Source organism: Pseudophryne corroboree, chromosome 7 (genome assembly GCF_028390025.1).
Source record: "Pseudophryne corroboree isolate aPseCor3 chromosome 7, aPseCor3.hap2, whole genome shotgun sequence".
Classification (NCBI taxonomy): Eukaryota; Metazoa; Chordata; class Amphibia; order Anura; family Myobatrachidae; genus Pseudophryne; species Pseudophryne corroboree.
The window spans coordinates 136758498-136782759 of record NC_086450.1 but is presented as its reverse complement, the minus strand read 5'-3'; the positions used below and the strand labels follow the sequence as shown (position 1 = coordinate 136782759).

Here is a 24262-nt window from a genome sequence, read left to right as displayed (position 1 = left end):
TGCAGGTTGTTCCGCTAAAGCATAGTAATCTATATCATGTGGGAATTAATACATTTACATGGACATATCTGCGTATATAGAATGTATGGAAGCTTCAGCAACAAATCGTTTTAAGTCTGCGTGGACACAGCGAGAATGGTCCATTAGGTTATTATATGCCGAATACGCTTTGTTCCGCTTCATTGTTCATAATTCAGCAAATTTGTTCATTTTCCTGTTTAGCTTCATCGGTCACCATACAGTGAAATGAATTGTATGAAATTGGCTTAACTTCGTTAACTGGCTTTAATGTGTTATATTCAATTTGTGGGGCCATTTCTGTGCCTGATTGTGTATCCAATCTAAGTTTGTGATCACCTATTATTTCCAATTTACTAGCAACATCCCTTGTGGAGATATGTTTAAATTGTATATTTTCATTTGATGTTTCGGCCTATTTGAAACTGCAGACGTTACAATGTGATTCATTAAATATTCTTTACAGATTCTGTAGCTGCAGCTGATGTGGGAAATGTGTAAAAGGAACTGATCATCACAATTTTGCATTTAATCTCCTTTACATTGAAGTACTGCCTTAGGTGATATGCAGTAGCTTTGTCTCATATTCATACTAATTTTCATGCAGTTTATGCGTCTTGTTTGATGGGTTTGTTTTCCAATTGTATTATCAAAATCTGCCTTGCTCCATATCAAAGTTTTAAACTGGGACACGAGATACATACATGACACACACACACACACACACACACACACACACACACACACACACACACACACACACACACACACACACACACACACACACACACACATTTCAGTAAGGTAACAAGACCTTTTGCATGTGTAATGTTTTCTATCGCATTCTAATTCCCTGCCAGGCCAGAGCAGGTAGACCACTGCTTCACCTCGTGGCCATTAGACTGCACCTGATATCAGTCATACTGTCCCAACACCAGTTGTAAGATGGTGGGGCTGGTGGAAACTAGGTCACCGAGGTGTGTAGTGTGATCACATTTCTGAGTCTAAGGGGCCCGTCAGCAGCAGAAATGAATTGCCAACTTGTCCAGGTATACGGTGATAACATCATGTCATGGAAACAGGTTTGCATTTGGTGTGTGTGTGGGGGTGTGTATGTTTTTAACAGTTGGGGAATAGGTGTAGGAGGTGTTTAATGGGCACAGTGTGGACATGGGATGTGTGAGTATGATGAACATTGTATGGTTATGCTGGGCACGCTGTGGGTTTGGGGGAGTGAATGATGGGCACTGCCCTATCCACCACTGTTTGCATTCAGCCGACCCCCCCCCCCCCCCCTTTCCCAAACAGAGGTTTGTTGCTTACTTACATGTATCCTCCAGGTCAGAGGCTGTTAATGAAGTCCACCACTCGTACAGTAGATGCCTCTTCACCCCAGCTACTTGTGATAATGCGGAGGTGCCATCTGTATAAGCCAGGTGCCAGATCCGCTTTCACAACACACTGGGTGCCGAAGCTGTCTTCACAATACGTTGTGTACCGGGTCCACCTTCTCATAAACATGGTGCCGGAGCCACCTTCCCTGTATACGCAGGTTGCTTCTTATAGTCCTCCCTACAGCCTGGATAATGGACAGGCCAGGGAACATTCGCAGGATCAACGCGGGTTTGGCTGCGGCAGAGCCTCATTGTGGTGGCAAGTACACAAAGCAGAGCATCATTAGGGTGGCTTGTGCACAAATCGGTCAGTATGCTGACCTCCGGGATCCCGACCACTGGCAAAACAATCCCAACCCATTGGGTAGGCTAGTAGATAAAGCAGAGCATTATTGGGTGGCTCCTATACAGAGCAGAGCCTAATTTGGGTGGCTAATACACAGAATAGAGGCTAATTTGGGTGGCTAGCATTCAAACTGAATTTTGTTGTGGTGGATAATATATACACCAGAGCTCGTTCTGCTGACCAGTATATAGAATCGATCACTGAAGAGCAATTCAGTTGCCTTCCAGAGTTCTCTGCTAGAGTAAAACTGATAATACTGTTAATGATTGTACAGAATGTGCTATCACTTGCCACTGTAGACCTAGGGTGTCCTCATCAATGCTTCAAATTTGCAAAAAATATTCTGAGAGCAGTTGAAGGTTTTTTTTGCTTTCTCTGACGTCCTAAGTGGATGCTGGGGACTCCGTCAGGACCATGGGGATTAGCGGCTCCGCAGGAGACTGGGCACAAAACTAAAGCTTTAGGATCAGGTGGTGTGTACTGGCTCCTCCCCCTATGACCCTCCTCCAAGCCTCAGTTAGGTTTTTGTGCCCGTCCGAGCAGGGTGCAATCTAGGTGGCTCTCTTAAGGAGCTGCTTAGAAAAAGTTTTTAGGTTTCTTATTTTCAGTGAGTCCTGCTGGCAACAGGCTCACTGCATCGAGGGACTTAGGGGAGAGAAGTTCAACTCACCTGCGTGCAGGATGGATTGGCTTCTTAGGCTACTGGACACCATTAGCTCCAGAGGGAGTCGGAACACAGGTCTCACCCTGGGGTTCGTCCCGGAGCCGCGCCGCCGACCCCCCTTGCAGATGCTGAAGATTGAAGGTCCAGAAACCGGCGGCAGAAGGCTTTTCAGTCTTCATGAAGGTAGCGCACAGCAGTGCAGCTGTGCGCAATTGTTGTCACACACTTCACACCAACGGTCACGGAGGGTGCAGGGCGTTGCTGGGGGCGCCCTGGGCAGCAATGTATAATACCTTATTCTGGCTAAAAATACATCACATATAGCCCCTGGAGGCTATATGGATGTATTTAACCCCTGCCAGGTCTCAGAAAAACGGGAGAAGAAGCCCGCCGAAAAGGGGGCGGGGCCTATTCTCCTCAGCACACAGCGCCATTTTCCCTCACAGAAATGCTGGTGGGAAGGCTCCCAGGCTCTCCCCTGCACTGCACTACAGAAACAGGGTTAAAACAGAGAGGGGGGGCACTTATTTGGCGATATGTATATATATATATATTAAAATGCTATAAGGGAAAAACACTTATATAAAGGTTGTCCCTGTATAATATAGCGTTTTTGGTGTGTGCTGGCAAACTCTCCCTCTGTCTCCCCAAAGGGCTAGTGGGGTCCTGTCCTCTATCAGAGCATTCCCTGTGTGTGTGCTGTGTGTCGGTACTTGTGTGTCGACATGTATGAGGACGATGTTGGTGAGGAGGCGGAGCAATTGCCGGTAATGGTGATGTCACTCTCTAGGGAGTCGACACCGGAATGGATGGCTTATTTAAGGAATTACGTGATAATGTCAACACGCTGCAAGGTCGGTTGACGACATGAGACGGCCGGCAAACCAATTAGTACCTGTCCAGGCGTCTAAAACACCGTCAGGGGCGTTAAAACGTCCTTTTTACCTCAGTCGGTCGACACAGACACGGACACTGACTCCAGTGTCGACGGTGAAGAAACAAACGTATTTTCCTTTAGGGCCACACGTTACTTGTTAAGGGCAATGAAGGAGATGTTACATATTTCTGATACTACAAGTACCACAAAAAAGGGTATTATGTGGAGTGTGAAAAAACTACATGTGGTTTTTCCTGAATCAGATAAATTAAATGAAGTGTGTGATGATGCGTGGGTTTCCCCCGATAGAAAATTATTGGCGGTATACCCTTTCCCGCCAGAAGTTATGGCGCGTTGGAAAACACACCTTAGGGTGGATAAGGCGCTCACACGCTTATAAAAACAAGTGGCGTTACCGTCTCCAGATACGGACGCCCTCAAGGAGCCAACTGATAGGAGGTTGAAAAATATCCTAAAAAGTATATACACACATACTGGTGTTATACTGCGACCAGCGATCGCCTCAGCCTGGATGGGCAGCGCTGGGGTGGCTTGGTCGGATTCCCTGACTGGAAATATTGATACCCTTGACAGGGACAGTATTTTATTGACTATAGAGCATTTAAAAGATGCATTTCTATATATGCGAAACTCTGGCATCAAGAGTAAGTGCGATGTCCATATCTGCCAGACGATGTTTATGGACACGACAGTGGTCAGGTGATGCAGATTCCAAACGGCACATGGAAGTATTGCCGTATAAAGGGGAGGAGTTATTTGGGGTCGGTCCATCGGACCTGGTGGCCACGGCAACAGCTAGAAAATCCACCTTTTTTACCCCAAGTCACATCTCAGCAGAAAAAGACATAGTCTTTTCAGCCTCAGTCCTTTCGTCCCCATAATATCTGCCCAGGGATAGAGGTAAGGGAAGAAGACTGCAGCAGGCAGCCCATTCCCAGGAACAGAAGCCTTCCACCGCCTCTGCCAAGTCCTCAGCATGACGCTGGGGCCGTACAAACAGGTGCGGTGGGGGGTCGTCTCAAGAGTTTCAGCACGCAGTGGGCTCACTCGCAAGTGGACCCCTGGATCCTACAAGTAGTATCCCAGGGGTACAGATTGGAAATTCGAGACGTCTCCCCCTCGCAAGTTCCTGAAGTTTGCTTTACCAACGTCTACCTCCGACAGGGAGGCAGTATTGGAAACCATTCACAAGCTGTATTCCCAGCAGGTGATAATCAAAGTACCCCTCCTACAACAAGTAAAGGGGTATTATTCCACACTATATTGTGGTACTGAAGCCAGACGGCTCGGTGAGACCTATTCTAAATGGAGTCACTCAGAGCAGTGATAGCGAACCAGGAAGAAGGGGACTATATGGTGTCCCTGGACATCAAGGATGCTTACCTCCATGTCCAAATTTGCCCTTCTCACAAAGGGTACCTCAGGTTCGTGGTACAAAACTGTCACTATCAGTTTCAGACGCTGCCGTTTGGATTGTCCACGGCACCCCGGGTCTTTACCAAGGTAATGGCCGAAATGATGATTCTTCTTCAAAGAAAAGGCGTCTTAATTATCCCTTACTTGGACGATCTCCTGATAAGGGCAAGGTCCAGAGAACAGTTGGAGGTCGGAGTAGCACTATCTCAAGTAGTTCTACGACAGCACGGGTGGATTCTAAATATTCCAAAATCGCAGCTGTCTCCGACGACACGTCTGCTGTCCCTAGGGATGATTCTGGACACAGTCCAGAAAAAGGTGTTTCTCCCGGAGGAGAAAGCCAGGGAGTTATCCGAGCTAGTCGGGAACCTCCAAAAACCAGGAAAAGTGTCAGTGCATCATTGCACAAGGGTCCTGGGAAAAATGGTGGCTTCTTACGAAGCGATTCCATTCGGCAGATTTCACGCAAGAACTTTTCAGTGGGATCTGCTGGACAAATGGTCCGGATCGCATCTTCAGATGCATCAGCGGATAACCCTGTCTCCAAGGACAAGGGTGTCTCTTCTGTGGTGGCTGCAGAGTGCTCATCTACTAAAGGGCCACAGTTATGCATTCAGGACTGGGTCCTGGTGACCACGGATTCCAGCTTGAAAGGCTGGGGAGCAGTCACACAGGGAAAAAATTTCCAGGGAGTGTGATCAAGTCTGGGGACTTCTCTCCGCATAAATATACTGGAGCTAAGAGCAATTTACAATGCTCTAAGCTTAGCAAGACCTCTGCTTCAAGGTCAGCCGGTATTGATCCAGTGGGACAACATCACGGCAGTCGCCCACGTAAACAGACAGGGCGGCACAAGAAGCAGGAGGACAATGGCAGAAACTGCAAGGATTCTTCGCTGGGCGGAAAATCATGTGATAGCACTGTCAGGAGTTTTCATTCCGGGAGTGGACAACTGGGAAGCAGACTTCCTCAGCACGACCTCCACCCGGGAGAGTGGGGACTTCATCGAGAAGTTTTTTCCATATGATTGTGCACCGTTGGGAAAGACCAAAGGTGGACATGATGGCGTCCCGCCTGAACAAAAAACTGTACAGGTATTGCGCCAGGTCAAGAGACCCTCAGGCAATAGCTGTGGACGTTCTGGTAACACCAGGGGTGTACCAGTCGGTGTATGTGTTCCCTCCTCTGCTTCTCATACCAAAGGTACTGAGAATTATAAGACGTAGAGGAGTAAGAACTATACTCGTGGCTCCGGATGGGCCAAGAAGGACTTGGTACCCGGAACTTCAAGAGATGCTCACAGAGGACTCAGGGCCTCTGCCGATAAGAAGGGACTTGTTTCAGAAAGTACCATGTCTGTTCCAAGACTTACCGCGGCTGCGTTTGACGGCATGGCGGTTGAACGCCGGATCCTAAGGGAAAAAGGCATTCCGGAAGAGGTCATTCCTACCCTGGTCAAAGCCAGGAAGGAGGTGACCGCACAACATTATCACCACATGTGGCGAAAATATGTTGCGTGGTGTGAGGCCAGGAAGGCCCCACGAAGAAATTTCAACTCTGTCGATTCCTGCATTTCCTGCAAACAGGAGTGTCTATGGGCCTCAAATTGGGGTCCATTAAGGTTCAAATTTCGGCCCTGTCGATTTTCTTCCAGAAAGAATTGGCTTCAGTTCCTGAAGTCCAGAAATTTGACAAGGGAGTACTGCATATACAACCCCCTTTTGTGCCTCCAGTGGCACTGTGGGATCTCAACGTAGTCCTGGGATTCCTCAAATCACGTTGGTTTAAACCGCTCAAATCTGTGGATTTGAAATATCTCACATGGAAAGTGACCATGATGTTGGCCCTGGCCTCGGCCAGGCGAGTGTCAGAATTGGCGGCTTTGTCTCACAAAAGCCCATATCTGATTGTCCATTCGGACAGGGCAGAGCTGCGGACTCGTCCCCAGTTTCTCCCTATGTTGGTGTCAGCGTTTCATCTGAACCAGCTTATTGTGGTACCTGCGGCTACTAGAGACTTGGAGGACTCCAAGTTGCTAGATGTTGTCAGGGCCCTGAAAATATAGATTTCCAGGACGGCTGGAGTCAGGAAAACTGACTTGCTGTTATCCTGTATGCACCCAAAAAACTGGGTGCTCTTGCTTCTAAGCAGACGATTGCTAGTTGAATGTGTAGTACAATTCAGCTTGCACATTCTGTGGCTGGACTGCCACAGCCAAAATATATAAATGCCCATTCCACAAGGAAGGTGGGCTCATCTTGGGCGACTGCCCGAGGGGTCTCGGCTTTACAACTTTGCCGAGCTGCTACTTGGTCAGGGGCACACCCTGGCTGAGGAGGACCTGGAGTTCTCTCACTCGGTGCTGCAGAGTCATCCGCACTCTCCCGCCCGTTTGGGAGCTTTGGTATAATCCCCATGGTCCTGACGGAGTCCCCAGCATCCACTTAGGACGTCAGAGAAAATAAGATTTTACTTACCGATAAATCTATTTCTCGTAGTCCGTAGTGGATGCTGGGCGCCCATCCCAAGTGCGGATTGTCTGCAATACTTGTACATAGTTGTTGTTACAAAAAAATCGGGTTGTTATTGTTGTGAGCCGTCTGTTCAGAGGCTCCTACGTTTGTCATACTGTTAACTTGGTTCAGATCACAAGTTATACGGTGTGATTGGTGTGGCTGGTATGAGTCTTACCCGGGATTCAATATCCTTCCTTATTGTGTACGCTCGTCCGGGCACAGTATCCTAACTGAGGCTTGGAGGAGGGTCATAGTGGGAGGAGCCAGTACACACCACCTGATCCTAAAGCTTTAGTTTTGTGCCCTGTCTCCTGCGGAGCCGCTAATCCCCATGGTCCTGACGGAGTCCCCAGCATCCACTACGGACTACGAGAAATAGATTTATCGGTAAGTAAAATCTTATTTTTTTTCAAGACCTTGCAGAAGAACCCTGCTTGAAACTTCTAAGGTGCCTCAAACACATGGGCACTTTTGAGCCCGTTTCAGCATCTGAGATACTTATCTCAACCACAATTGGTTACACGCCGACTGACAAATTATTTTGATAAGCACCGACATCCTACTGTAACCTGACTAAACAATAATGGCCTGCGGCACTGGAATAAAAATAAAAGCGTGTATTTGTTTATAATTAGTAAATTATTCTGTTACCGCAATGAGGAGGTCATTTTAAAGCAAGCAGGAAAAATCTTTTTTTCAATAGTTTGCTTTTAAATTAAAAACGTACCCAATCCCATACATGTTTTATATGGTTTATGTATCATATAACACAGCAATGGGAAACAAAGTGCATGCTGTAGGGAGCTGCTGATCTGCCTAATAATCTGGTGCACTTTCACTTTAGCCACAACTAAAACCCATTTCACATCGCACTAAAAACCCGGTATCGACACGGCATATTGCCGTGTCGAAACGGGTCCGTGTGCGATGTGAAAGGTCCTTTGGTGAATTAGCGGGTCGCCTGACCCGGTAATTCAACCCGGTAAAAAAGAAGGGTTATTACCGGGTTGATTACCGGGTCAGGCGCAGTGTGAATGGGAGCCGTTCCGATGCGACACGGCTCCCATTCACAGCATAGATGAGCTCATCTCCCGGCGCCGCCTCCACCCCCGCCCCTGCTGCTGCTGCGCCCTCCGCTGCTATTGCAACCGACCCGGTATATTGCCGGGTCGGAAAGCCAGCAACGGAGCGCAAATGCCGGATTCCACCAGGTAAGTACACGTTCTCTTACCGGGTAGGATCCGGCATTTGCGATCTGAATGCAGCATAAGGATGCAGTCAGTCATGCTGTGTGTTATTAATATTTATTCTCGTTGGGCCTGTGCGGTGCAGGCAGGTAGTATTTCAAGGCTTAATGACTCCAGGACAAAACAGCAGTACACTGAAGAAGGTACGTTATGCATTTCTAATAAATAAATAAAAAGTTGTTTAGAGCAGAATTTCCCAAACACGGTCCTCAAGGCACCCCAACAGTCCAGGATTTAGGTATATCCACGGCTCAGAACAGATGGTTAAATCAAATTGACTGAGGTGCTAATTAAGTCACCTGTGGCCAAGCATGGATACATTTAAAACCTGGACCGTTGGGGTGCCTTGAGAACTAGGTTTGGGAACCTCTTGATAAATTTTTTTTTCACTCACATATAAACGGGGTGGTTTTCCCGAAATGAGCCAAAAGTATTCCTTTTGGGTGCCCAAGCGGGCTTTTCGCATCGCGCCCCTTACTTTGGTCGGGTTTAGCTGGTTTACACGGCTAAACCTCACCTCACCTCTCTGGACGCAAATTTAAAAAACAATAATTGAATATCGCTCCACAATCATCCGTTACTTCAAACAGGAGATCGAGCGTGGTAAAACAATTAAATCTCACACATTAAGGGGGCTATCTAATTAGCCCCGATTAAGCCGGAGCGTGCCGCAGCTTATCAGGTATTTTGTGTCATCTGCCTCGGGCAGGCTAAGCAGAATCCCCGGAAACAGCGAAAACGGGGCTGTTTCACACACAAACACACAGGTTTCACTGAACCTGTGTGTTTTCGGGAGAGAGGTTTTTTTTTGTTTGTTTTTTACAGACGATCAATCTGGATAGCTTGTAAAAAAAAAAATTGGTGAAACATTGTAAAAAACTGACGTTTTTCGGACCCGATGTTTTAACGTGGATAATTGGGCTTATTCATCATTGTTTGCTTTGATACCTGAAAATTAGTACCTTATTGCCGCATATCGCAGTGATCTGAAGTGTTCTTTTGGGGCAAATTATGATGGGCCCTCACCAGGACATGAGTTCTGATAAAAGCTTGTCCCGGTGATTAGTAATACCTAGCCAAATCTGCAAAGCTTATTAAATAGCCCCACAAGCTCTTTCTACCTTTTGTTAAATAGGAAAGTTACTTAATTCTTTCGTAAAACATGAAGAGAAAATAAGATTTTACTCACCGGTAAATCTATTTCTCGTAGTCCGTAGTGGATGCTGGGACTCCGTAAGGACCATAGGGAATAGCGGCTCCGCAGGAGACTGGGCACAACTAAAGAAAGCTTTAGGACTACCTGGTGTGCACTGGCTCCTCCCACTATGACCCTCCTCCAGACCTCAGTTAGGATACTGTGCCCGGAAGAGCTGACACAATAGGAAAAGGATTTTGAATCCCGGGTAAGACTCATACCAGCCACACCAATCACACCGTATAACTCGTGATATTATACCCAGTTAACAGTATGAAATATAACTGAGCCTCACTACAGATGGCTCATAACAATAACCCTTTAGTTAGGCAATAACTATATACAAGTATTGCAGACAATCCGCACTTGGGATGGGCGCCCAGCATCCACTACGGACTACGAGAAATAGATTTACCGGTGAGTAAAATCTTATTTTCTCTGACGTCCTAAGTGGATGCTGGGACTCCGTTAGGACCATGGGGATTATACCAAAGCTCCCAAACGGGCGGGAGAGTGCGGATGACTCTGCAGCACCGAATGGGCAAACTCTAGGTCCTCCTCAGCCAGGTTGTCAAACTTGTAGAATTTAGCAAATGTGTTTGACCCCGACCAAGTAGCTGCTCGGCAAAGTTGTAGAGCCGAGACCCCTCGGGCAGCCACCCAAGAAGAGCCCCCCTTCCTTGTGGAATGGGCTTTCACTGATTTTGGATGCGGCAGTCCAGCCGCAGAATGTGCAAGCTGAATCGTACCACAGATCCAGCGAGCAATAGTCTGCTTTGAAGCAGGAGCACCCAGCTTTGTTGGGTGCATACAGGATAAATAGCGAGTCAGTTTTCCTGACTCCAGCCGTCCTGGAAACATATATTTTCAGGGCCCTGACTACGTCCAGTAACTTGGAGTCCTCCAAGTCCCACGTAGCCGCAGGCACCACAATAGGTTGTGTCAAAGTCAGAAAAATGTCTCAATGCACGTTGTCATATTTGCACCGCACACTGGTCCGTGCTGCGCATGCGTACGCTCTCCCGTGGAAGCGCATACCCGCATTAGCGTGCACTCGCACGCGCAGTATGCGCATTTACGGTAGAGTTTATGTGATCGTAGCGTGCGACTCATTAGTTACAAATGTTCACAATTAATGTAGTTTATAGATCATGATCCCTTTGATAGTTTCTGTAAGTTTGGTTAAAGTACAATGTCCCAGAGCTGAGGAATCCCTCTTTATATCGTACGAAGGGTCTAACAGGAATCATACTGCAGTGTTTGGTACCCATCGGAAGAGTATTTAATTAGCAATATTCCGGTGTTGGTTTGGAGCGTATTAATCGCTCATGCGAATAGTTATGGACATAAGAAGTTTATGTCCATTTCTATGATTTACACATACTCAGGTATGCGGCGGGAAACCCAGTTTCCCACCCACCTGAGCTGTTGGAAATCGTCACAGCCCACCTGTATGAATCACCCTATGACCTTTTGTTATGATGCAGGGCCGAATTCCTTCGGCCAATGGACAATGGGATTGTAGGACCAGGAGATTGCATTGTGTGTGGAGCATAAATAGGCAGGCCGACCACATCCAGCTCTCACTCTCTCATCAACGGTTATCTGCTGATAATCGGGAGCTGGATATCGAGGCGCTGGCGATCATACCCTTTGTGCGTAAGTTCTCTCCATAATCATTGTCTTTCTGCGAGCCAATTTCTCTCTCTCTCTCTCTCTATCTCTCTCTCTCCTCTTTTCTCTTAAATACCTTATAGTATTATAGTATTGTATTGTATTTCATTTAGGTCAGCGTAGTATTGTCTTATTGTATTTATTGTTTAGTTCTGTGGTTAGGAGGTCTCTGTTATATTGTAGCGTATCATATGTACTGTTATCCCCTTTTACAAGTATATTAGGTATAATACAGTTAATAGGCTTTGGAAACCTAAACCAGTATCAGTGTATTTACTATAGTGTTAAGTGTTCACTTGAGCGTCGGTGACGCTCAATCAGCTTTGTAGTTAGTCAGGTTACACAAGGTTGCATTTACACCCTGTACTCACATTAAGGTATTCTGTGTGTTTCATCGGTATAAGGGTTAACATAAAGGTATAGTGTTGTGAGCGTCTGCATCGCTGGTGACCTCCTCGTGGTCTCTAGCGTACGCTACGTTACAGCGAATCTTTCCCCTAGACATAACCAATAACGTGTCCTGTGATCCCTGGGCCGTGAGCGAACGTGACGCCTGAGCGTCTCGCCTACGGCTGAGCGATCGTTACGCAACTAGCGTACCATTACGGTACTTCTTAAGTAAACAGCGTACAGTGTTCTTAGCTTCATAAAGGGTTGTTTATACGACAAAGGAATTTAGCATTGTCAATTGCGGGCTCGTCCTATACTTCTCATATCTGCACTAGGTAGATCAGCAGACATTATCCCTCCAGCAAAGGGTGGGAGGTTGTCTCACAGTGCTGACGGGATAAGCGTCTGCTTCGCTTAGATAAAGAGTGCTGAAGGAACCCGGTAACCGGAGGTAAGAACAGTACGCTATTGTCTTTGAAAATCTGGTTTTTATTTCAATTTGGTGCCAACTACACACTCAGGCCTAGAATAACTTTAGGAGTTTTGAATGATGACTTTCTTTGTGACAAGAGGCCGCATGGTCTGTCCACCATTTTGTGTGACCCTCATGGAGGTGGAAGGGGGAGGAGCAGCGGCCATTTTGGGAAGGTCAAAAAAAAAAATTTTTTTTTTTTTTCTGAGCGGCTGGTTTTCAGTTGACTCAGGAAACAATCAGCCATCCACTGTCAAAAAGAAATCATCATTTAATGAGGTTTTTTTTTAATGCATTTATTTAATCTATATCATAGTCAATCATAAGTAATAGTGATTGGTACTTATATGTAATTTCATATGCGTGTGCTTACATCAATGTATGTTATTAGATTAAATTTAGAATTGCATTTTCATCTGTGTAAGTTTCACATCTCACATTCCTGTTTGCCAAATTTTATAGTTGATAGAAAGTGCTAAAAAGAGATTTGCTGTTATTTAATAGTAGAGGTAATAGTTAAAGTATAGAACAACACAGGAAAGTCCACGTCTATCAATTTACGTAGACTATATACCATTTTACAGCTCCCGCATGAATCCCCCTCTGACTCGGCTGTGGTCTCGTTGGACGCGGCCAAGGCCTTTGACAGCATTGAGTGGGCTTATTTATGGGAGGTGTTGGCTCGTATGGGATTTGGACCCAATTATATAAAATGGATTAAACTATTGTATCAACATCCGACTGCCAGGATCTTGGTGAACGGTTATGTGTCCCCATCTTTTCAATTGACCCGAGGCACTAGGCAGGGTTGCCCCCTGTCCCCTACGCTGTTTGCCTTGGCCATCGAGCCCCTGGCATGCTTGATTAGATCGCACCCGGATATTGTGGGAATATGTACAGGTTCACGTGAGGATAGGATAGCTCTATATGCCGATGACATGTTGATGTTTTTGCAGGATTACACCAGGTCAATGCCCAGCCTGCTGAGTGTGATAGAAGGCTTTGGAGATCATTCGGGCCTTAGAATTAACTGGCCTAAATCATACATTATGCCAGTTATAGGCCCCCCTCCTACTGTTTCCAGAATCCCCCTGCCTTTGAGTTGGACGGTACAATTTAAGTACCTTGGAATCCAAATAACTAATGACCCTTCTGATTTTGTCCCCCTGAATCTAGATCCGACCACTCAGTGGGTCATGGGCAAATCTAAGACTTGGTGTAAGCTTCCACTAACGGTCTCTGGCAGGGTTAATCTCATTAAAATGATTATACTCCCCAAGCTCCTGTATATTATTCTCCAATCCCCGGTGTATATCTATCCAATATTCTTTAGAAAATTGAATAGCGTTCTGTCCTCACTGATCTGGGCTAATAAAAGACCTAGGATACAGCTAAATACCCTTACCAGACAGAGATCTGACGGCGGCCTGGCTCTACCTAACTTTCAGATATATTACTTCGCTGCTCAGCTGACTCATATCACTATATGGGCACAAAACTCGGGGACTGACTCTTTGCATTGTGAGTTTATCCGTTGTTACTTTCCCTACCTCTCTCCTATGCAGGTGTTACTAAGTGGGAGCATAGCTAGATTTCTTCCCCCTATCATTTTTCAGGCCCTAAAGATTTGGCGGGCCCTGAGAGACCTTTTGAGATATGACGACCTAGACCCGGATACCCCCTTGTGGTACTCTGACTGGCTCCCTGAACTGCATGCACTTGAGGGGCGGGAGGTGTGGGCCCCTAGATCGGTGATATCTGTCTCTCAACTTTATCTAGATAATACATTAAAATCCTTTCAACAACTGAGGGATGAGTTTGACCTACCCAATTCCTACTTCTTCAGATACCTCCAGCTTCGGCATGCCCTCCAGACCCAATTTGCTGAATCACCTCCGCGAATCCTCCCATTTCCCATCAAGACATTTGTGACCACTTTGGGTCAGGCTAAGATGGTCTCACTTGCGTATGGATATCTTCTTACCAAGCTCCATACGGACCCTTTGACGCGTCTCCGTGGAAGGTGGGAGGAGGATTTGGGTCTAATAAATGAGGAGGACTGGGCCCTCGCTTTAGAATACCCTGCTAAGGTTACCAAGTCCCTTAGATATCAGCAGATTCAATTCTTCATCTTACACAGAACATATATGACTCCAGCTAGGCTGGCTACGTTCGGGACGGGCAGATCTAATCTCTGTCCTAAGTGTGGGGGGGCGGTGGGAACATTCTGGCATCTGGTGTGGGATTGCCCGAGGTTGAGGGTGTTCTGGTCGGGGGTCGGGTCAATTCTGGAGAGTACGGGAGTGCCTGGCGGACTGCTTACCCCACAATTCTGTATCTTGGGAATGGGGTGCCTTGCTCCTGGGTCAGTTTCAAGGGGTCTCTATGCTCTAAATGTATGTGCCTTGGCTAAGGTTTGCATTGCAAGAATGTGGATGGCCCCCAAAGGACCGTTAATATCTGCACTTAAGGCCTTAATTAATGACACTATAATTAAGGAAAGATATGTTTACATGAAGCAAAGTGCATCAGCTAAGTTTGAAAGAGTTTGGTCTCCATGGCTAGATTCCCCCCACTCTCGTCTTGTTCCCCAAATATAGTAGACACTGAAGTGCAAGCTTGTCAATAACCTAATGCGCCTGATGTGTACTGAGATGATGACGGCTGGGCCCTGCGAGCCCTCTTACTTACTTATGTGTATGACTAGTGGAGCCCTGAATCTAACTCTCCTTCTTAAATTGCCTCCCTTGCCCTTTCTTTAGTTGTTTGTTATTTTCTTATAGTTTAGGTTGCGGGTTTAAATATAAAAATTAATGAAGGCTAATATAGATGGTTGCGGACTTCGTAGATCATGAGAGTCTGAACATTGGGAAATCCTAGTATACATCTTTATTGAAAATATTCTGATATCCTATTGATGTAGGATATGTGTAAAACATGGCTTTGATTCAACATGAATGGATGTAATGTTTGAGATATGATTATGATATGCAATGTCTGTACCTTAAATCTCCAGACTATTGAATAAAAATTACTTTATTAAAAAAAAAAAGTATAGAACAACACACGATTTGTCTAGGAGATAAGGCAGTCAGTGTGGATTGCGGTAGATGATCAGGGATCATCTACATTGATAAAATATATATTGTGTTACGGTGGATCCTTTGCATTGCGTACACGTGTCACTAACAAAGACTAGCGTACGCAATCCGAAAGGCAGGACGCACGCAGCGTACATTACGCAACGTAGCGTCTGGTTACGCCCATGTAGCCCAAGTCACGAAAAGTTGAATTAGCGCAAAGCGATAATTAGCGCAAAAGCGATAGATAACGCGAAGCGGTAAATAACGCAAATCTATTTTTGGAAAATCTGAAATTTAGTTTAACAGATCCTGCTCCTAATTGGTAACACTCTTGGCCTGAAGACAATTTCTGCGCAGAAATAGATATAGAAACAAAGTGTACATGTGTTGAGTGAGTGTGTTTTGTATACAAAAGTTTATATAACTTTAAGGTGGAACCAAAAAGAAAGCCGGGTACTCGTCAAGGGACATACGTGTAAGTGACATATACGGTGGCCAGGGAGGCATCCCTGGTTAAATAATATTTGAGCATTAGAGTATAGCGGACCATAAGGTAACAAGACCAGGAGGTCATAAGGAACAAGACCAGGAGGTCATAAGGAACAAGACCAGGAGGTCGTAAGGTAAAAGGTCCGCTATAAAAGTCCAGTGGCACAACGCCTGGGGTGTTGGTGCAGAACCCATATAGGCCATAAGCTCTTGCTGAAGGAATCGCGGCCGGAAACATCGATTCCATTGGTCTTTCAGTACATGACAAGTAGTGCTCGTGTACTGAACGATTGGACCGCACGTAATTGTGTGCAGTAGTTAGTAATCTGACCTAATACCATTAGAGTAAAGTGGTCACAAACGCTATTTGTACATTCTGACGTGATTTGTGTAATTTTTTATTTTTGGAAGGGAAGTTCGCTGGTCACTCAGGAACTATCTAACAACCCCACCTTTACTGGAAAGAGTAAGTGTCCTGCGGGTAACCCTCATATGTTCCAGTAAACTGAAGGTTCCATAGGGGCCCTGTATCGAGTACGCCAGCACCACGTCGGTGTGATCAGGTCGTATTGGTCGAGGTGGGCGAGTGAGTGGGGTACTCGGTAAACCGCCACCGCCGGCCTACTGTGGAGTAATTTGGTTGTCTGAAAAGGCTTGCTGAAAACCTTGATACAGAGATCCAAGGAGGACTAAGCAACACCTGCAGACTATGGGGGCCAGTTGCTCAGGTAGGGGGCGATCAACCCTGGTTCAGGTTGATTCTGTGAACCGACCAGTTGGGTCGGCACGATATGTAATGTGTGAAAAATATGGAATTCACACCGAATCTTTATGTGATGAATGGGAGAGAATGACTGTACAAGACAGGGACAAGTTCCCAAGAATAGGTAGCTTCAGTCCAGAGGTGTTACAAAATTTAAGGAGGAGGATATGTCTCGTAAAATCATCAAAGAGACGAATTCAACATCATGATTACTTACAGTTATGGCACCAGGAAGGTGAGATACAGAGAGGTTTGGCTCTGGCGGCAGGATCTGGGGCAGTCAGGAAGTTGATTGCCACAGCTCCTCCCCCACCATACATTGCAGGAGAGGAGTTGATTGCGGAGAGAAAAGCACAAAAGTGGAACAATAAAAATGTTCTTAGCAACTGTAGTATAGATAATAAGAATAAGTGTAATGAATGTAACAATGATTATTGTAATACTGTTGAATGTACAACTATTAACCCATGCAAGTCGCACCCCATGTTAAACTTTCCTCAGGAATACAAACAAGAAAGTGAGCCCAGAACGATGTCGGCACCTCTTCCAGAAGCCATCCTACAAGACATCCAGGTGGACACGACCAAATTGGTAAAGGCAATAATCAAACCCCCTAACGGAGGGTCAGGTGAGGTCGTGTCCACAGGTACGTACAATGTTTTATATCACGCACAAACAAATGTACCCCATATTGTAAGACCAAAACAAGGTGATGTAATTGAGTTTAGTCCTGTCAGGGTGATCACAGTCCCCAATGGGAAGACTGACGATCAGGGAACCATTCCCGTCAAGGACAGTGCAATGCGCCATCCCTGGTCCCGGACAGAATTGAGATCAATCATGTCTGATTACCCAGATCCTAGGAAAGATCTAACTGTATGATCAAAGATTCACAGAAGGTATATCAACTCCCTAGACAACGACATAATCATGGTATCCAAGGAATCAGGTAGGTACAGGGAAAGCGGTTGATGGTGATGAGCATCCAAACGTTTGAGGAGGCATCAAATCAGCCAAGACCCCATTTCACTGACACTTGGAGGAAGCCCAGGGTTTGTTATCATTGTAGAAGAGAAGGGCATTATGCCAGTAACTGTAATAACCCACATAAAGTTAGACCCCCTAGACATGAAAATGAGCATGAATATGACACACCAAATTACAAGCAGGGATCATATAGGAAGAATTTTGGGCCACACCTATAATATATAGTCAGGAAAGGTGATTATTAGGAATGGAGGCAAGCCTGAGGTAACGGTTAATAAATTGGGAGGTCATTCACTGAAGACACAGGAATGACCAGGTTAAACGTTGTAAATGTATTTGTGAAAAATGTTTTTTCTTTCTCTCTCTATCCCCATCTCTGACGATTATTGAAAGATCGCTAGTTAGGAAGAAAGATTACATCACCAGAAGGTTCATTCGGAAGACTGAAGAGACAGCACCTTTTGAGAGGACAGCAGAACAAAAAGAACAACAAAACGAGAGAACTTATTATCGTAACGAGTTCTCTCCCCCTCAAACTGATTTTCTTATACCCCCTTTACAAATTTCTTCTTTTCTCCTCCTGTAAGATGGACTTGCCCCAAGAGACTGTGACATGGATTTTCCCGCTAACCATGATGTTGACCAGAGCAGTCTGTTTCGGTGAGAGTACCAGTGAGGTCGAGAAAGGATCCAGAAAGGTCCTGATGACTGAGACGGAGGTGTAAATTTCCAATAGCAACCCAATCACCAAGCAAAGGCGAGTACCGGGCACGATCTAACAACCATGTTATTTGTAAACAACTGTGAAGGAATGTTAGTTCAAAAAGAAAGTTGTATCTGTAGGCTCTGTAACAAAGTAATGCCAATCCAGTTTTAATATCCATATGGACCGGCATCCATTGAGTGACTATCACTCCTTAGTGGGTAATGTGTTAAATAAGACCGATTGTTGGGTATGCTCTCAAGTACCTCAGGGACACAGCAAATCAGGGCTAGTACCATTTCCTTTAACGTTAGGGGAGGTACTTGAGCTAAGTGGTGGGAGACCGGTGGACCGGAGGTTTAACATCTCCAGCCCTCCTAGTTTGAAGCTCCACCAATACCATGTGGATAGGTCCCTCTTATGTTTTAACATCTCCAATCCCAGAAAACCGGGAAATTGGGAAGTGTCATGGAGCAACCTTACCATGACCTTTTCACACAGAGCAGATAGAATACCTACAGATACAGAGCTCGTACGCCACATAGTCAGTAGAGGAAAATCTTTCCGGTATCGATATACCTTAGGAAATAGGATTACTAGAGTTGGAGAGGTATCACCAGGATACTGTGCACATATCGTACAAACCGATACGTGCATTAGGCAGATGGAAGAATTAGGGTCAGGAGATTTCACCTGGAAGGTTTGTAACATGGTCATGTCCTTCTCCGTCCCCTATGTTCTCCCCGATGATGCATATTTCATATGTGGGAGAAAGGCGTACAAGTGGCTTGCCCCAAACTCTGAAGGATTGTGTTATATTGGAAAAGTATTGCCTGAAGTGATGACTGTTACACATGACAAAATGAAGGACATACACCGTGGTGCCCAAGCTCCTTATACTCACACTCATTACGAGCACCGAGTTAAAAGACAACTGTCAGAAAGGTTAGAGCATCCGGCCTCTGATCTTATCCATGAATCCACCGGGATTCAGGTTCTAGTCGCGTTAGATTTCACTCGTACCGCTCGAGGAGTGATGAATTATAAATACATTTCCGCACTCGCCAATTTGTTAGATAATATCACTGAAATGTATGATGACACGTTTAGATACACTGGAAGAGAACTTCAAGCTTACAAAACAGAACTAGTTCAGCATAGAATGGTTCTTAATTATCTTACAGCAGTAACAGGCGGATATTGTGTTACATTGGCAACACAGTACGGCATAAAGTGTTGCACGTATATCACAAATAGCACCGAGGATCCGGTAGAGGTCATAGACCAAAAGATGGACGATATTCTCCAATTGAAGTGGGAATTTCGTCGAAAACACAATCTCACCCTTGCTGCTGTAGGTAATGAGCTGACTGGTTGGGTGTCATGGTTGAACCCGCGAAATTGGTTCTCCGGTTTGGGAGAGTGGGCTCAAGGAGTCATAATGGATGTTGGAAAGTTTCTACTGTGTATTTTGGGTGTCGTTATATCGATTGGATTGATATTTAGATGCGGGCAGGCTTTAATGAGGTGTAAACAAAGTACGAAAGTGATGAGCTTGAGGAGTGAGGAAACTGTAATTAACCTGGATTTGATTTATGACCCAATGCTAGAAACCATGACGTAATGATGTAATGAGTATACGGTCCGTCTTTCACCCATTTCTATGTTTTCCTCCGAGGTACAAAGACCCACGTAGACGAAGGATTTGATGAGCCAAGGGGCCGACAACGGAAAGATGGAAAGAAGAAGAGCAGACGACCTGATATACAAGATTTTGATGGACAATGCCATGGGTACCCCAGTTTCCCTAGGAACTTTAAAATCACGCTAGCCCAACATTTTTTGTAAATCCATGGACGTTGTTTGCTTTACTCACGATTTATGAGCAAAAGCACAAAGAAGAATACTCCAATCAACCGACACCAATCAAGACCTCAATCGACGAATGTACATTTCCCTGACATAGAATACCATTGCATTTTCCATAAGTGTTCTCTACCTTCATCTCTACAACCCTCAGGTAATGACACACATAGACGATAGGGAATTCAGGCACAGATATCAGCAACCACATACCTCCCCCATTTATGTATCATCAACTAAAATGTGCATCCCCATTTTGTTACAACTACAGCCGAAATGAGCTCGGTAAAGTTTGACAGCCCATCCACAGACCTGTACCACAGGATAAGAAGGAATTCAAATGTATACTTCGCAATACCTCGAAGCTTGATTTACCACACGTACGGCACGATGATACATGACCCTCCAAACATGGACTCATACACACATGCTTCTGCTTTCTCACTAGGTCATACCCTCTTCACACCTTCTCCTCTCTCCTCCCCTACCCAACCATGGAAATCAATTAACCCCTGACTTACATTTTTCTCCTTAAATGTTTTGTGGCAGTTATTATTGACTGCCAAAGGGTGGACTGTCAAAGTCAGAAAAATGTCTCAATGCACGTTGCCATATTTGCACCGCACACTGGTCCGTGCTGCGCATGCGTACGCTCTCCCGTGGAAGCGCATACCCGCATTAGCGTGCACTCGCACGCGCAGTATGCGCATTTACGGTAGAGTTTATGTGATCGTAGCGTGCGACTCATTAGTTACAAATGTTCACAATTAATGTAGTTTATAGATCATGATCCCTTTGATAGTTTCTGTAAGTTTGGTTAAAGTACAATGTCCCAGAGCTGAGGAATCCCTCTTTATATCGTACGAAGGGTCTAACAGGAATCATACTGCAGTGTTTGGTACCCATCGGAAGAGTATTTAATTAGCAATATTCCGGTGTTGGTTTGGAGCGTATTAATCGCTCATGCGAATAGTTATGGACATAAGAAGTTTATGTCCATTTCTATGATTTACACATACTCAGGTATGCGGCGGGAAACCCAGTTTCCCACCCACCTGAGCTGTTGGAAATCGTCACAGCCCACCTGTATGAATCACCCTATGACCTTTTGTTATGATGCAGGGCCGAATTCCTTCGGCCAATGGACAATGGGATTGTAGGACCAGGAGATTGCATTGTGTGTGGAGCATAAATAGGCAGGCCGACCACATCCAGCTCTCACTCTCTCATCAACGGTTATCTGCTGATAATCGGGAGCTGGATATCGAGGCGCTGGCGATCATACCCTTTGTGCGTAAGTTCTCTCCATAATCATTGTCTTTCTGCGAGCCAATTTCTCTCTCTCTCTCTCTCTATCTCTCTCTCTCCTCTTTTCTCTTAAATACCTTATAGTATTATAGTATTGTATTGTATTTCATTTAGGTCAGCGTAGTATTGTCTTATTGTATTTATTGTTTAGTTCTGTGGTTAGGAGGTCTCTGTTATATTGTAGCGTATCATATGTACTGTTATCCCCTTTTACAAGTATATTAGGTATAATACAGTTAATAGGCTTTGGAAACCTAAACCAGTATCAGTGTATTTACTATAGTGTTAAGTGTTCACTTGAGCGTCGGTGACGCTCAATCAGCTTTGTAGTTAGTCAGGTTACACAAGGTTGCATTTACACCCTGTACTCACATTAAGGTATTCTGTGTGTTTCATCGGTATAAGGGTTAACATAAAGGTATAGTGTTGTGAGCGTCTGCATCGCTGGTGACCTCCTCGTGGTCTCTAGCGTACGCTACGTTACAGCGAATCTTTCCCCTAGACATAACCAATAACGTGTCCTGTGATCCCTGGGCCGTGAGCGAACGTGACGCCTGAGCGTCTCGCCTACGGCTGAGCGATCGTTACGCAACTAGCGTACCATTACGGTACTTCTTAAGTAAACAGCGTACAGTGTTCTTAGCTTCATAAAGGGTTGTTTATACGACAAAGGAATTTAGCATTGTCAGTTGGTTCACATGAAAAGCTGATACCACCTTAGGAAGGAATTGGGAACGAGTCTTCAATTCCGCCCTATCCATATGAAAATCAGATAAGGGCTTTTGCATGACAAAGCCGCCAATTCTGATACACGCCTGGCCGACGCCAAGGCCAACAGCATGACCACTTTCCACGTGAGGTATTTTAGCTCTACGGATTTAAGTGGCTCAACCCAATGCGACTTCAGGAAATCCAACACCACGTTGAGATCCCACGGTGCCACTAGAGGCACAAACGGGGGCTGAATATGCAGCACTCCCTTAACAAAAGTCTGAACTTCAGGCAGTGAAGCCCGTTCTTTTTGGAAGAAAATGAACAGAGCCGAAATCTGGACCTTAACGTAACCCAATTTTAGGCCCGTAGTCACTCCTGACTGTAGGAAGTGCAGAAATCGACCCAGTTGAAATTCCTCCGTTGGGGCCTTCCTGGCCTCACACTAAGCAACATATTTTTGCCATATGCGGTGATAATATTTTGCGATCACATCTTTCCTAGCCTTAATCAGCGTAAGAATGACTTCCTCCGGAATGCCTTTTTCCTTTAGGATCTGGTGTTCAACCGCCATGCCGTCAAACACAGCAGTGGTAAGCCTTGGAACAGGCAGGGCCCCTGCTGCAGCAGGTTCTGTCTGAGCGGCAGAGGCCATAGGTCCTCTGAGATCATTTCTTGAAGTTCTGGGTACCAAGCTCTTCTTGGCCAATCCGGAACCACGAGTATAGTTCTTACTCCTCTCCTTCTTAGTATTCTCAGTACCTTGGGTATGAGAGGCAAAGGAAGGAACACATACACCGACTGGTACCCCCACGGTGTTACCAGAGCGTCCACAGCTATCGCCTGAGGGTCCCTTGACCTGGCGCAATATCTTTTTAGCTTTTTGTTGAGGCGGGACGCCGTCATGTCCACCTGTGGCCTTTCCCAATGGTGTACAATCATTTTGAAGACTTCTGGATGAAGTCCCCACTCTCCCGGGTGGAGGTCGTGCCTGCTGAGAAAGTCTGCTTCCCAGTTGTCCACTCCGGGAATGAACACTGCTGACAGTGCTAACACATGATTTTCCGCCCATCGGAAAATCCTTGTGGCTTCTGCCATCACCATCCTGCTTCTTGTGCCGCCCTGCTGGTTCACATGGGCAACCGCCGTGATGTTGTCTGACTGGATCAGCACCGGCTGGTGTTGAAGCAGGGGTCTAGCCTGACTTACGGCATTGTGAATGGCCCTTAGTCCCAGAATATCTATGTGTAGGGAAGTCTCCTGACTTGACCACAGTCCCTGGAAGTTTCTTCCCTGTGTGACTGCCCCCCAGCCTCGAAGGCTGGCATCCGTGGTCACCAGGACCCAGTCCTGTATGCCGAATCTGCGGCCCTCTATAAGATGAGCACTCTGCAGCCACCACAACAGCGACACCCTGGCCCTTGGAGACAGGGTTATCAGCCGATGCATCTGAAGATGCGACCCGGACCACTTGTACAACAGATCCCACTGGAAGATCCTTGCATGGAACCTGCCGAATGGAATTTCTTCGTAAGAAGCTACCATCTTTCCCAGGACTCGCGTGCATTGATGCACCGACACCTGTATTTGTATTAGGAGGTCTCTGACTAGAGATGACAACTCCTTGGCCTTCTCCTCCGGGAGAAACCCTTTTTCCTGTTCTGTGTCCAGAATCATACCCAGGAACAGTAGACGCGTCGTAGGAACCAGCTGCGACTTTGGATTATTCAGAATCCAGCCGTGCTGTTGTAGCACTTCCCGAGATAGTGCTACTCCGACGAACAACTGCTCCCTGGACCTCGCCTTTATAAGGAGATCGTCCAAGTACGGGATAATTATAACTCCCTTTTTTCGAAGGAGTATCATTATTTCGGCCATTACCTTGGTAAATACCCTCGGTGCCGGGGACAGACCAACGGCAACGTCTGGAATTGGTAATGACAGTCCTGTACCACAATTTTGAGGTACTCCTGGTGAGGAGGGTAAATGGGGACATGCAGGTAAGCATCCTTGATGTCCAGTGATACCATGTAATCCCCTTCGTCCAGGCTTGCAATAACCGCCCTGAGCGATTCCATTTTGAACTTGAACCTTCGTATATGTGTTCAAGGATTTCAATTTTAGA

At 45.8% G+C, this 24262-nt stretch overlaps 1 protein-coding gene across 1 annotated transcript in view; it reads left to right on the top strand.

Moving 5' to 3' along the window:
- Nucleotides 1-24262, top strand: part of PKP4 (plakophilin 4) — a 667418-nt gene that overhangs the window by 310446 nt on the left and 332710 nt on the right. Inside the window, exons 4-5 of the mRNA XM_063933691.1 lie at nt 3501-3526; nt 13955-13963. Coding sequence (XP_063789761.1) covers nt 3501-3526; nt 13955-13963 — 35 coding nt within the window. The remainder of the gene's footprint in view (nt 1-3500; nt 3527-13954; nt 13964-24262) is intronic.